This window comes from Trachurus trachurus (genome assembly GCF_905171665.1).
Source record: "Trachurus trachurus genome assembly, chromosome: 24".
Classification (NCBI taxonomy): domain Eukaryota; kingdom Metazoa; phylum Chordata; class Actinopteri; order Carangiformes; family Carangidae; genus Trachurus; species Trachurus trachurus.
This window is the reverse complement of record NC_139910.1, coordinates 26,389,150-26,403,650: the sequence shown is the minus strand read 5'-3', so window position 1 is coordinate 26,403,650 and position 14,501 is coordinate 26,389,150. Positions and strand designations below refer to the sequence as shown.

The 14,501-nt window shown below is 42.7% G+C and overlaps 3 protein-coding genes and 1 long non-coding RNA gene across 5 annotated transcripts in view; 3 read left to right on the top strand and 1 right to left on the bottom strand.

Moving 5' to 3' along the window:
* Positions 1–14,501, bottom strand: part of pla2g7 (phospholipase A2, group VII (platelet-activating factor acetylhydrolase, plasma)) — a 391,387-nt gene that overhangs the window by 32,389 nt on the left and 344,497 nt on the right. The window lies entirely within an intron of this gene.
* The window catches only part of LOC311007831, a 434,756-nt gene that overhangs the window by 233,413 nt on the left and 186,842 nt on the right, over positions 1–14,501 (top strand). The gene's annotated exons all lie outside the window — the stretch shown is intronic.
* On the top strand, positions 161–8,386 carry clmnb (calmin b). 2 transcript variants are annotated; one of them, XM_084001170.1, is made up of 9 exons: positions 161–209; positions 306–401; positions 1,654–1,737; positions 1,848–1,940; positions 2,060–2,286; positions 2,374–2,567; positions 2,882–2,964; positions 4,799–6,255; positions 7,905–8,386. In XM_084001170.1, the coding sequence occupies exons 1-9, from the start codon at positions 189–191 to the stop codon at positions 8,029–8,031; spliced, it is 2,382 nt and encodes a 793-aa protein (XP_083857296.1). In that variant the 5' UTR covers positions 161–188; the 3' UTR covers positions 8,032–8,386. The 2 variants fall into 2 exon arrangements, with proteins under 2 accessions (XP_083857296.1, XP_083857295.1); XM_084001169.1 differs by having other exon boundaries at positions 7,902–8,386.
* Positions 8,891–13,907, top strand: LOC311007827 (alpha-1-antiproteinase-like). Its single transcript, XM_084001175.1, has 4 exons — positions 8,891–9,876; positions 10,226–10,493; positions 12,570–12,717; positions 13,442–13,907. Exons 1-4 carry the CDS (start codon positions 9,168–9,170, stop codon positions 13,628–13,630), a joined length of 1,314 nt encoding a protein of 437 aa, XP_083857301.1. The 5' UTR covers positions 8,891–9,167; the 3' UTR covers positions 13,631–13,907.

Here is a 14,501-nt window from a genome sequence, read left to right as displayed (position 1 = left end):
TGTCAGACTCTTGGTGTTTGCTATATTTTAACCACAAACCCTCCTGTTGACTACATTTAATCAGGCTTGTGAAAGCACTGTTGCAACACTGTTAGCTTGGAAAACTCCAGTATTTGCCGTGCCAAGTCACTGTTATCTCTTCCCCAGATGAGAGGAAAGCAGTGCAGAAGAGAACATTCACCAGGTGGATGAATGCATACCTGCAGAGAGTAAGGCACACATCAATACAGTATTACACCAACATAGGCTACATTGTTTTCTTTCCTGTATGATCACCAGTAAAGTGTATGTTTTCTTATTTTCAGTGCAATCCTCCAGTGGAAGTGCATGACCTGTTCACAGACATTCAGGATGGCAGAATACTCATGGCTCTGCTGGAGGAGCTGTCTGGATGCAAGCTAGTAAGAATCCAGCTATAGGCTACAGTCAGAAAAAAAAAACAGAACAAACAAACAAACAAACAAAAAACTGTGGCATGCAAAAGTTTCTGTTAATGTGAAGAGTTAAGCAAGTGGAGGATTAAATGATCTCCAAAAGACAAACATGAAACCCTCTTTTGCAATATTTTAAGCAATATCAGTGTATTGTTTTTGTCTTCTACAATTTTAGAGTGAAAAAAGGGAAACAAAGCAGCGCCCTGCAAAAGGATTTATAGCACTATAGCTGGGGGGGGGGGGGGGGGGGGGGTGCTATAGGTACTAACTATGGCCCCTTTCCTTTTGTCAAAATGTAAAAGATATATAGTTTAAAATATAAAAGGAATTGTCATCTGTGACTTTAAAGTAGCACTATCGCAAATTCTAATACTTTGTTTGGCCACTAGATGGGCCTGGTGGTGCAGCGTATCCATAGACTGTATATAAAAGAGAGCGTATCAGATATAAACATCCTCGTCCTCTTTTCATAGCGTGCTGTTCAGGAGGTGGAGCTAAGCGCCGGCCGGCTTGTCTGATAATAAAAAGGAATTCTGCATTTGCTCCACAGGCATTACACCGTTGGCTATATTTTGTGTACAGATATGGCTCCCTTGGACCTAAATTGCATATTTCAGTTTTTTTTCATTGCTATTATTTGTGATAGTGCTACTTTAATGCCTTTTGGAGATCATTTCATCTTCCACCTGCTTAACTTTTCACATTAGCAGAAATTTTGACCACGGGTGCCCAAACTTTTGCATTCCACTGAAGATAATATGGCATTAGGGTTAGTTTTTTTTATTTTTTTATTTTTTTATTTTCCCTTTCCTACACATCTCAGTTTAGTTTATTAGCTTTGCACTGTATTTGCGAGTCTTGTGGATATAAAGCTAATTTAATATAAAGAGTTTCAAAAAAGATAACTGTTGCTAAGTAAACAAGAACAACGACTATTCCAGCATAATTTAGTTTAGCTTAGTTCTGCTTAGCCTGGAGGCTACTCTTGATGTTGCTGTGAGGTTAGTAAGCAAACTGCAGAGTCTCCATCATTTAACTGGCCGAGAAACTAGGTAAGAAAGAAAAATAAACACAGTCTAACTTTCTCAATTAGCATTGGATAGACCCAGCAAGCTGTTCCCCATGTTCTCTGTCTTTATGCTAGAATAACAGGCTGCTGGTTGGAGCTTTATTTTCCACGCAATGAGCAGTAACAAGCTTCTGTCAATTCTTCTATTAGCTTTACAGGTTTAGGTCATCTTCTCACCGCATTTTCAGACTGAACAACATCTCCAAGGCCCTGGCTTTCCTAGATGATAGACATGTGAGTGTGTTTCCTTGCTGATACTGTGATATCGTTTTTATATGTGTTTCAAAGACTTACAATCAAAAAAACTAGATTTCAACTTTTGTCCTTTCCCTGTTGTCTCTCAGGTGAAGCTGCTTGGCATTGATGCCTCTGGTATTGCTGATGGTGTTCCTTCTGTCATTCTTAACCTTGTCTGGAACATCATCCTGCACTTCCAGGTTGGTGCCTCCTCTCTAACCACCCGTCACTCCAATGTCTTAATGAATAATCTCACTTCACCATGTACTTGTCTTTGTTTTTGACCTTACATACACTCAGCTCATTTGCTCTGTCACAGGTAAAGGAGGTGACAAGATGCCCCCAGAGGCATTTGTCCTATAGCCTCTCTTCTTCATCAATGAGCAGTTACCCCCCCTCCAGCGACCTCTTACCCCAGTCAAGTGACATTGGCAACTACTCTTGCAAAACCCTGCCAAGCAAAGGCAGAAAGTCTGCCAGGAAGCCGAAGTACCAAGGAAAAACAATCAAGACCCTCCTGCTGTGGGTCCAAAGATGCACATCAAAGTAAGTCTAAAAAAGATCCAATCGCTTACAACATAATTTTGGTCTACGAATCACCCAGCTGTCTATCGTGTACTTTTAAATTTACAGGTTTGGGGTGGAGGTGTATGACTTTGGGAAGAGCTGGAGAAGTGGGCTGCCTTTCCTAGCTTTGATTAAGCATGTGAACCCAGACTTGGTGGACCTGAGAGAGAACTTGTCCAAAGAGCCCAGAGAAAACATCCAGAAGGCCTTCACGATAGCCCATCACAGTCTGGACATAATACCTCTACTGGAACCTGAAGGTGAAAGCTTGGAAGGACTAACAATTATCTATGTTCATCCCACAAAGACAAATATTTCAATGACTTTTATCTAGACGGTAGCTACTAGGAATGTACCTACGCTAACAGGTGCTAGAAACTGAATGATGACACTATAAAAGGACCTTATCTAATCAGAAACACTGGTCCCAATGCAGACAGAGTTGACCTCACTACAAATGAGTCACACAGTCTTATTGGATTTTCTTTATTGGATACAAAAGATCAACTGGTCCTTCAACAACAGCAAATCTACCCTGCCGGTTTGTGAAAGTTGTTTATCCTTCCTCACACAGATGTGGCATGCAGATCACCAGATGAGCAGTCCATCATTACCTACGTCTCCATGTTCCTGAGGCACTGTTCAGGCATATGTGAGGTTAGTGTGTCTAAATGGCTTGATTGCTTTCTAATCTAAATTGCTTTCTTTGATGAGAAGATTGACACACTGCGTCTGTTAAATATGAAGCAATATCCAGCAGCTGATTGGCTTAGCTTAAAAAACTCACATATAGGTAAACAGATTGGTGCTTTTAAGTCCACTTAAAACCACCTCTACAGCTGTCTTATTTACATAGCCAAACATCTAAGAGCAGTACATTAACTATAAAGATAAAGGGACACTAATGGGAATGCCCTGTTATCAGAGATTTGGGAATATTTCCTTGTATCCCCTGTTGTGTAGCTTAACTTAAAGCAGAAGTGAGTGATCCGGTCGTTTTCGCTAATGCTGCGTTCCAGGCAGGCTTTTGAAATCATAAATTACAGCTTCAAGTCACAACTTACGACTTTGTAGCGTTCCAGGCAACCCACTCGTGTTTTTCCGACCTGTTTTACCGGTGAAAGTCACTATAACGGCCACTCTTAACTTCCGACCCGTGAAATCGTACCAGTACGTCTTTTTGTACAGTCTATGTACCAGATCGAACTGGTACGACGTCACAGGTCGGAAAAAAACGAGTTTCCTTGAACGCACCATAACAGTCGTCGTCCCTACAGTACGTCACCACATTCACGGCGTCCCTTGGCTGCACACACAGCCCTGCATGCCGTTCTCTCTCCTCATTGGATAAAAACTGTAGGATACGATAAATGTTTTCTCCTCGACTCAGAGCAGAGCAGAGTGACTGACAGACCCGTGATTCAGACCAAACACTCTATGTAAGTGATTGCTGTCGGAAGATATAACTATTTAAGACTTATATTAACACAAATATATCACTCACTTCTGCTTTAAGATGCAAGTGTGTACTCTGGACAAAATGCAAATACATAGATCGTTTAAGAAGTCTTACCTTAACAGGTGGCATGGTGGTGCAGTGGTTAGCACTGTTGCCTCACAGCAAGAGGGTTCTGAGTTCGAACCCGCCGGCCCGCTGGGGCCATTCTGGAGTTCGCATGTTCTTCCCGAGCATGCGTGGGTTCTCTCCAGGTACTCCAGCTTCCTCCCACAGACCAAAAGTCATGCAGGTTGGGTTAATTGGTGACTCTAAATTGCCCATAGGTGTGAATGAGAGTGTGAATGGTTGTCTGTCTATATATATGTCGGCCTTGCGATAGACTGGCGACCTGTCCAGGGTGTAGGCCTACCCCTATTATTTATGTCATTTTATGTCCCATTTTATGATATATGCAATCAAGAGTAAATTAAAAAAAAGAAAACATTTGGCCTTTGAGTTAAGTGATCTGTTCACTTCTGTTATTAAGCTAAGGTAACACAGTGCATGTGGTGTTCAACTCAGTTGTATCAGAGAAGCTTTCGGTTGCTCAGTGAGGACCTCTGCTGGTCAAAGTAAGGGCTTCAGGAAGGTTGACCAACTCTCCTACCTCTTAACTCATTTACCACAGCACACAATTCAACACAGACCTCAACAACTCACAAAGTGTGCCATTTTTAATGTTTTTTTTAAATGATCCTACTCGATTCAAGGCTTCCGATATAATTGTTTTTTTGTTTTTTTTTCTTCAAACTCAAGTTCCAGAGCATGTCACAGAAAAAAGCACTTCATGTTCATGAAAACACGAGCGTGGTTTCAGGGTCCTTACCAAACTCTCAGAGAGAAAGTGAATGAGCAAATTTTCCAAAATGTCAAACTAATTAACATTAAAGACATACATTCACAAGCATCACAACCCCCCCCCCCCCCAAAAAAAAAGAAAAAAAAGTTTTTCATTGGTATAATGTAACAACCTCTAACTGTACCCTATTGCAGGACCTTACAACAGATATTGAAGTTCCAGAGATCCCAAATTTTGGATCTCTTGAGTCAGTGTCCCTTGGAGAGATCCATGCTGACAACACAGAAGCTCAAGCTTTGTTCAGAAGCTTAGAGAAGAGCAGCGAGCAGCTACTTTGGAAACAATGGTCCGGAAGATCCTCGGGGAGCCTCTGTGCTACTTCGCTTTACACAAATGGAACACTTACATCTGGCATCTCCTCCAGCGACAGTGACACCTTTTCATCCTGTCATAACAGTCAGGAGATCCGATCATGGATGGAGAAGGGCTCAGATCAGACCTACAGCAAAGCAAGAGTGGATGAGAGTCACTTTTCTTTGAGCTCAGAGGAGGGAATCTACAGCTTGTCACCACTGGACTCAGATGAGGAGGACGCATACAGCTACATCCTGGATCTGAACAAAGAGGTTTCTCAACCATATAATCAGCTGAGAAGACAAGTACCAAGTGTCAAAGAGGAAACCACTGAAGAAATAAATGAGGAGTCAAAGCATTGTGGAACATGTGACATATTAAATGTCAGTGGTGAATGTAAACCTCATGGTTCTGCAAAGACAGGGTCTGGTGTACACAATGCAGATTTTGATCTAGAATCTGAAGTTGAGTTTCATTCAGTGGTTCAAGGGGATTTTGGTTTGGACAAAAATGAAAGTAGCTTCAGAGATATGACACACAATAGACCTGTGTTTGACATAGAGCCAGAGGATGATAGCACCAGAAAAGAGAGGGAGGACAGAGTTAGAGGACAGATAAATGATTATGGTGAGGAAAAGAGGAAGACAGAGGAGACAGAAAATGTTAGATTGGTGACACACGGATATGATAAAACAAAGGCTCAGCTAGACGAAGCAGGGAAAGCAAAGATTTCTGAAATGGATAGTTGGCAGAAAGAGGTTGAGGGAGACACTGACAAAGAGCTTTTTGTACAATGTGTACAAGTGAGTGAGAAGAGAGCAATAGACAAAGAGGTAGAAGAACATCTGACAGTGTCTGAGGAAGGTCAGGAGAGAAAGATAGAGAAGGAAAAAGACGAAGAGGGTAATGTAAAGACAGAAGAAGGTTTTGAGGTAGGAACTAATAAAAACATATTAACTGATACAATCGGTGGCTGTGGTGCAGCTAGATGTCCCACAGAAGATGGAAATGACAGGAAACACAGTGCACCCACAGTGGAAGATTTAAGAAACAATCGCAAAGATGAAGACATGGAGGAAAACACAGGTGAAGTGACAAATACAACGGATTTTGTGGCAGTTGAGGAGACAGACAGGGGAATAAAGATTAAGAAAAGTACACTGACTGCCAAGACGCCAACGACAATAGACCATCTGGGTGAGACTACTGCAAAAAATGACACTGATGGAGGTGTTGGCACCTGTGCCGGTAATAAGAGCTGGACTTCGGCCTGCGGTGGAACCTCTCAAGTATCCAGGTGGGCTATGGCATTTGATTCATGTACACAGATACAATTGGCCGTTCTCTAAGCACCGCTCTCCTTAGGTGCCGTGTGTGTCAAGCTTTCAGTCTCTAACATGGTTCATAATGCAGTTTACAGTGGCAATGGTGGTGGATACAAAAACAGTTGATCTTTGAGACATTAATGTTGACAGAAGCAGCTCCTCATTATGGCCAATGACAGTGGATTTTGTCAGCTAGAAGTCATGACTGCCACTGACAGCGGGTCCATGCCTATGTTCCCACAGCCTTATGTTCCCACAGCCCTGCGTTCCCACATTTGAGATTTATCACATGGCGCATGCTCTGCTACGTGTGGAAAGATGTCTATGGGTGTGATGTTATGGGAACATAGGGCCTAATTTTCTGTGGGAAAAAAGTTAGAAATTTGGGAACATACTGTCATTCCGACATCCTGTCATTCCGACATCCCACCAGTCTCACATCCCACCATTCCGACAAGGCTTTATATAAGGAAATGTGCGTTACACAACAGGTGACTCCCTCCTACTTCTCTGGACTCTCTCTTATCTATCTGGCCTGTCTATTCTCTACTTGGTCTTTTTACTAAACTTAACCAACTCCTTTCATCATTGCCTAAGCCCAACCAGTGCAAAATCTTTTTGAGGAAAAATACGCCATTAAAGGAATTGTCGGAAAGGCAGGATGTTTAGAAAAAAGAACACAAATACTGTCATTCCGACCATAGGAGGCAGGAATTGTCGGAATAATGGGACGTTTGATAGAAAATTAAGTGTTTCCATAATTAGTAGGCCTATGGTGGGATGTCGGAATGGCGGTTGCCCCCCTGTGGGAACACAGGGCCTAATTTTCAGTGAAAAAAAAAATTAGAAATGTGGGAACATAGGACTGTGGGAAAACAGGGCCTAATTTTCAGGGGGGAAAAAAAGTTAGAAATTTGGGAACATAGGGATGTGGGAATGACTCCCTGACGCTAGTGAAGCTAATGCTAACAGTAAAACCCTGAGAGTTGGTTGAAACTTTTCAGTGTTTTTGGTTAATTTCTGAACCAAAACACAACAAACATCAACGGAATTAACACAAACTCTAGTGTAAATGTAAATTATACTGAATAACAGGATGTTAAAAGACTGAGGCTACAGCTTCATCCCAAAAGTCAGCACTGTAACCAGTGAATGATCCATGTAGAAGATATGGAAATGCATACAGAACGTTTCACCTTTAAAAGGCTTGAAAATAAGGATTAACTGATGATGTTGGCAAATGTAGCGCTGTTAAACGCACATTTGGCTGGAAGTGCTGGAGTTAAATTGTCCCTAAACCACATAAAGAGCAGGACAGATGGGTGCATTTGCATCTTATTCTCCACTGTGTGGGCTTTCCAGATTTGAGCAGCTTTTTTTTTTTGATGAAGGTAGTTAGCTGAAGAAATATGCCTCCTTGGAAATAACACTGGGCAGTACACTAATAAGCTGAGCATTTGCAGCTTTTGTGAAATAGTACATTTCTTACACTGTTGCTGAAGAGATTATTTGGTTTTGCAAAACTAGAAAAAATGAGAGGATTGTAACATCTGTGTCTTCACAATAAGTTTGTGTCTGGTTTTAGTTTCTATCTAAGTCTGTTTTATCCACTTTCCAGCAGCAAGGGAGGATTCAGTCTTCAGTCTATAGCAGCCTCTTGTGACATAACCCCATTAGAGCTGGAAATGCTCTTGGTCCTGTGGATCCTGCTCTACTGCTGCCTCATCCTACCTCAAATGAACCTCTGAGCCCCCCCTGCAGTAAACCCTTCTTATTAGGATATGCTTATTAGCCCAGTTTCCACTAATGAGCCAAACAGGGACACTTAGGGCTGGGTTGACTCTTTATCTGTGTCACTAAATTTCCCTCAAGGCAACATTTAATGATTATGTTTCCTTCTTGCTGCCAGTAGATATCATTTGTCTCTTGGACTGTGGTTTCAGATAACCACACAATACTGATCTCTATTGTTACACTGATTTTCAGCTGCTCCATTTTAAACTACACACATTGGTTTGTGACTCTGCGTTTTTGCTGGATGCATGTCCAAAACACTCTCTCTCTCGCTTGATGTACTTTTATAGCAGACGCCACCCACATGGTGGCATCGCAGCATCACAGCAGCACCAGTCTCACTTCCACAGACTGTCTATACAGCATTCTGTTGACTGCTGAGGAATCCATAGGACCTGCTGTTTAATTAGAAGCTGTATTGATGTGGTGAGATTAGGCTGAAAATATTTAATGAGCACTTTGACATTTCATAGACTCACTTACTGTGTCACTTGTGACCTAGAACATATACTGTTTCATTGTCTTCACCTTAGATACTGTATGAGTTTAAGTTTATGAACAATTCAGGCTTTATTCATGCCATTTCTATGACAAGATATAAATAGTAAAGGAAATACTGGTTCGCTGTTTCCTGTTGCTTTACACAAGAAGGAATACAAGCATGTAATTACTGTATTTTTAGGCATTGTAGACATATTAGGGGATGCATCATAGCTGTGTTGGAGTACCACTGTGTGCACAGTGAAACTAGAGCCAAATTTAAGTATGCATCAGTTGCATAAGTGTTCAAAATCCATGTTGACTAGAGTGTGTATTAAAGGGCGGAATGAGTGTGTGTTGTCCTAAACTGTCTAGCAAATACACGCACAGAGTCACTGCTGGTGAAATTCTAAGAATCTCAAAAACATGCCGCCATTGTTTGCTTGGAGCTCAACCCACAGGTCAAAAGCTCAGCCCCATAGATCGATATACTTTCAACACTACCACCACCCCCGCACCGTGCCATGAGAACAACTCTTCCCCAAAGCTGGAATTTGGCTGGTCTTATGTGCGATCAACCTGCGGCGTCTGTTAATCAGGCTGAACTGGGATGGCAAGACAAGAGGCAATGTTGTCTGTTTTGTATGGTTTTGCAGTGCTAGCATTGCCAACAGGTTTTATAGCAGATGGCTCGGTTGCACCACAGCCTGAGAAATTCTTTCTGCGAAAGGACAGAGAGGTCAAGCAGCAGCAGCAGCTCCACAGATCAGCCCTAAACACGGCCTTGGCCTTTGACCTTTACCGTGACCTGGCCACCAGAACCACTGCTGAACCTAACGTCTTATTCTCGCCCTTGGGCCTGGCGTCAGCTCTGGCCCTGCTGTCCCGAGTCTCTGGGTCCGCAAGTCGAAGCCAGGTCCTGAAGGCTCTGGGGCTGGCGGCCAACTCTACAGAGCAGAGCGCTGAAGCCACCATATCCGCTCTCACAGATCTGCAGCGTAACCTCACCGCGCAGGAGAGGAGTGGAGGTGGGAGTGAGACCACAGCGGGGGTGGCACCTGATGCTGGAAACAGAACTGGGGGAGAGGATGGGGCAGTGGTGGGTGGGACTGGAACTGAAGATGGGGCTCGTGCTGGGGGTCAGTTAAGATTGTGGAGCCGCCTAAATGTTGATGGAAAAACTTCAACAGACTATGATAGATTTTTTTCCAGGCCTCAGCACCCAGGATCCTCTGCCTTCAACGCCAGTTTTGAGACGCTGAAGAGAGACTTACAGACGTCTGACAAACTCATACTCCACAATTATGTCTATTTCAAAGGTAGCTGCTTGTGTCTAATTTGTAGTTTTATTTGTGCATATTTATGTACTCTACACAACTTGAGATATTCCTATGCATTAAGGTATGGACAATCAGACAGATATTACTTCATTTTATTTCAGAAGAGAAACAAACTACTATAAAACAGACTAAAGTAAAAGCTTAAATGAAAATGATGCTCAGCTAGATTACAAAACATTCTCTGCTTTTTCTACAAATCAGAAAATGCTCTCTTTTGACAGTGTTGATTGAATGTGCTTTTTATAGTTGTTTAACCTCTGTCTTTGCAGATTTCTTTTCACATTTCCTCCATAACCTTTTCCCTTTATTAATGACACACACGATTTAGGTAATCAACCATTCGATCAGCGCCACACAGTCCCACGGAGTTTCCAGCTGAACGCCACGACCAAAGTGGAAGTCCCCATGATGTTCATGGACGACTCGTCTGAGGTCATGATGCTGTACGACACCAACTGCTCCGCCACGGTGGTGCGACTGGCCCATTCCAAACATCTGGCTTCGCTTCTCCTGCTTCCTAAAAGCGAGCTGCAGCCCCTGGAGGAGTGCCTGTCTGACAGCCGCATGAGTTTTTGGCTCAGAAACCTGAAGCCTGGGTAGGTGGGGACTGGGGAGTCCTGATGGTTGAATGGAAATGAGGTGTAAAGCAGTCTGTACCTGCTCACTCTTGTGTCTTTCTGAGTAAGTTCTTATTGAAGTGAACACAGACGAAAAGCTACAGGACGAGGCCTAGAGGAGGTGTAGCAGATTAAAGTACCTAGCCTGGCTAACACCAGACCTCATCTCAATGTAGACTGAGATTTGGTCTGGGAACCACCCGTTCATTTTTTCGTATTTGAGGCGTGGTTTACGAAAGCCCAGAGCTGTTTATTGGGCGCTCAAATGCGTTTGTACGTAGCTTATAGCCAATCGTATCAATCATACCCGATGACGTATGAAGAGCGACTGAAATCTGATGAGGAAAAAAAGCTAAGCGTTGCTCTTTTTTCAAAAAAAATTGCGGTCTAAACGGGGTCATCCCTATGTTCCCCGGGTCCCCACTTTGTTTGAACATAGAACCCTTTTTCTAAAAAAGGCTCCTATGTTCCCCGCTGTGTCCGGACCGGGGAACATAGAACTCTATTTTAGAAAAAGGGTATGTTCCCTGCTTTTCCTCAAAAGGACCAGGGGAACATGCAATTTTTGCACCCAAACCTGGAAGTGGAGTTGTGACTTTGCAGATTTTTTGCCTATTTTTGACTAAGAAGTTTAGTGGTGACTTTGAGTGAGAAGTGTAATTGCCCCATTGGTTGGGTTTAGGCAATGAAGAAAGGAGTTGGTTAAGTTTAGTAAAAAGACCAGGTAGAGGCTAGACAGGCCAGATAGAGAGAGAGAGTCCAGATAAGTAGAGAGAGTCCATCGAACCAGCAACAGCGGGAAACATAGGACCCTTTTTCAGAAAGCAGGTCCTATGTTCCCCAGTATGTATTGTGACCGGGGAACATAGGGCCCTTTTTGGGAAAAACATAGGTACGCTCCCGTCTAAACTACTTCAAACACTTTCTAATACTGAAAATCCCCTGGGTGTCACCTACCACGGGAGAGCAACAGCCAGAATCCGCCTAGATGTGATGTATATGGGCCAGATTCGGGTTGAGGACCCAGGGATATATTGGTCTAGAAGTTTAATTTTCCTATCCTACCAGTTTTTATGCATGTTTTCAATTTGTGCATAAAAAACATGGAATACAAAACAGAAAGTTGTTATGCTCAAGTGAGGAGGAAAAATTGATGTATCAATGAAAACAAGACACAACAGTGTGCAGCAGAAACAGAGTTGGTGAATAAATCATTATGCATATGAAATGTGTGAGTAAGAAGTACGGCAAAGCTCCTGCTCCATTGGAGGGATGAAAAATAGAGACAGGAGAAAGCATCAGATGTGTGAGAACGGATGAGGAGACTGCAACCTTCATCAGTTGAATACAAGAAAACATGGACTGAAACCTGACTAGTGACCCCACTGCTGTGGATTATTATCAAAACATGTGACCAAGTTTCTTTGGAGCTACTTTGTTCTTATGGAATAGTCTATATGAAAACTGTCAAGAGCGAGGTCTGCAGGTCACCAGAGTAATCAGGACACCTCCATTGTGTTGCACGAGGGCAGAGATGTCAGAGATATATAGAGAAGCATATAGCGAGATGCCAGGGTAAATAAGAAATGGGTTTTTGTTGTTCTTTGTGATTTGTGAACTGACCCTTTAGGCAAAGGTGATATTGATTGTGCGGCTGTTTATTTGCTTCGTCTATGCTCAGGGTTTAGTGTCAAAGTATGCAAGGCAGCTTGAATCTGCATATAGGCTACGTGCATGAGCATGTTAATCCAAAGGTTAGCAGGCACAGTGTACTGGGTCCATATAGAATACAATATGGTTCCTCTATAAAGCTTATCTTTGTGTGTACATTACATTGATCCATGTCATAGAGCAACGCCCACTGACCGGAGCTCTGCGCTCGCCTGCATTCAAGTGTTCAGGAGCATGATGAATGATGCTGAGTAGATACTAAGTCAGCAATAATTACTGCTCTCTATACATCGGTGAGTGAGGGCCTGCAGTATGCTGGTCCCACAAGTTGTAACAAGACAGCTTAGGGCAAATCCATTAACGTATTGATTGTTGTTTTCACAGGAGGGCAGAAATACGTTTCCCTAAGTTCCAACTGAGGAAATCCTACAGTTTAGAAAACCTCCTGAGGAACTCGGGGGTAACATCCGTCTTCTCGGACTCGGCCGACTTCTCTGGACTGTCATCAAAGAAGACGCTGCAACTCATCAAGGTGAAGGGAAAACCTGTTTTTATTTCCCATGAAACCACAAGGCATAAAAGGTTAGCTTAAAGGGATAGTTCACCCAAAATTCAAATTTCACTCATTATCTACTCACCCTCATGTCGACTAAGGGCTGGGAGAAGTTTTAGAGTTATCCGTGCCTTCTCTGAGTTACGGGGGGGGTCCGCGTAGCAGTATTTGTCCATATAATGGTTGTGAATGGTGCTTACTTTTCTTCGTCCAAAAAGACACACCAAAAAACATCAAAATACCTCCATACTGCTCGTCTGTAATGTCCCTCTTGTATTGAAGCCCCAACATGAGAAATTGTTCCGAAAAAAATTAAATAAGTCTATATTTTAAGCTTGTTTGTAGCGGAAGCTCCCAGTTTCTCAGTTCACTGCTTTTCCCTGGCGGAACAATTTCTCATGTCGGGGCTTCAATAAAAGAGGGACATTACAGACGAGCAGTATGGAGGTATTTGGATGTTTTTTGGTGTGTCTTTTTGGACGAAGAAAGTCGGTATCCATTGACAACCATTATATGGACAAATACTGCTGCGCGGACCCCCCCGTAACTCAGAGAAGGCACGGAGGACTCTGAAAATTCTCACAGCTCTTAGTCGACATGAGGGTGAGTAGATAATGAGTGAAATTTGAATTTTGGGTGAACTATCCCTTTAAACATGCCAACCCACCATTTCTCATCCCTCTGTCTCTTTATTACTCCTCAGGCTCCTCATGTGGTTACACTGGAAGTGGAAGAGTCCAAGTCAGTAGACGGGAGGAGACCAGACATCATGCTGGACTTCTCAGTCCCTCAGAGAATTACCTTCGACAGACCGTTCATGCTCATAATCTATGAAGAACTGACAGGGCTCGTCCTGCTCATGGGGAGAGTTATTGATCCTACAGATGTCTAGACCTGAGTGAACATTACTCACACTCTGCCTTTTGTCCTCTTTTTGCTTTCCTTATTCACATTAAACCGCATTCATTTAGACAGCATAACAGCTTTATTTGCAGGATGTTTTTCTGTCCAATTTTCCAAACATAACAGGATGATTTATAGTTTATTTCTACAGTTTATTTTCACCAAATGATGAAAAGACATTTAAATAGCAGTAATGTATCCATGTGGCTGAATCTCTGCTCTTTCTCTCGACAACATAAAACACTTTTCTTCCATTATGAAAAGCATTTTCTCTTTTGTCATTTTTTTTTTCACTTCACACCCCGTTTCCCTCTGTAACACCTCTTTATCTTTTTGTCCAATTACTGGAAATTGCTTTGTAAAAACATCTTGGCTTCTTCACCAACCCAAAGAGAAAACTGGTAATAGTGATGCATTTTCACACGGTGGCCGGGGGTTTAGCAGCTTGACAACATTAGCTCATTTTTACCTCAGTGTCAGAAAGCCTTGTGGAGAAGGAGAAGTTGAGAGATGATGAATGGAGGACAGGCTGATGAACAGGACAACGCATCTATCACATGTTACCGAAATGTCAGCCTATTAATCAGTGAAGGTTCAACTGGCTCCCGGGAAGAGCCATTAGAAAGAGTGGAGGTTCCCCAGAGCCGAGGAGCCGTGTCCTCGCCGAAAACTAACAATCTGAAAAGCACGTTGTCTTCACACAGCAACCAGACAGGTGTGCAGAGGTGACACATCAAGCAGGGTTTGAACCTGTCTGTCAAATATTCTTTTTTTCAGTCGTCCCACAAGTTAGAGACTTTTTTGGGAAAAGCAGAGATTATTAAAAGAAAGACCTGAAACTACTTGAGAAGAAATCGTTG

Excerpts from the sequence above, each read along its gene's own strand:
- clmnb (XM_084001169.1), top strand. The coding sequence starts at position 189 with ATGAATGCATACCTGCAGAGA. Across the intron at positions 2,568-2,881 it reads ACCTCTACTGGAACCTGAAG|ATGTGGCATGCAGATCACCA; the intron begins GTGAAAGCTTGG and ends TTCCTCACACAG. Across the intron at positions 6,256-7,901 it reads GGAACCTCTCAAGTATCCAG|CAGCAAGGGAGGATTCAGTC; the intron begins GTGGGCTATGGC and ends TCCACTTTCCAG.
- LOC311007827 (XM_084001175.1), top strand. The coding sequence starts at position 9,168 with ATGGCAAGACAAGAGGCAATGTTGTCTGTTTTGTATGGTTTTGCAGTG. Across the intron at positions 9,877-10,225 it reads CAATTATGTCTATTTCAAAG|GTAATCAACCATTCGATCAG; the intron begins GTAGCTGCTTGT and ends CACACGATTTAG. Across the intron at positions 10,494-12,569 it reads CTCAGAAACCTGAAGCCTGG|GAGGGCAGAAATACGTTTCC; the intron begins GTAGGTGGGGAC and ends TTGTTTTCACAG.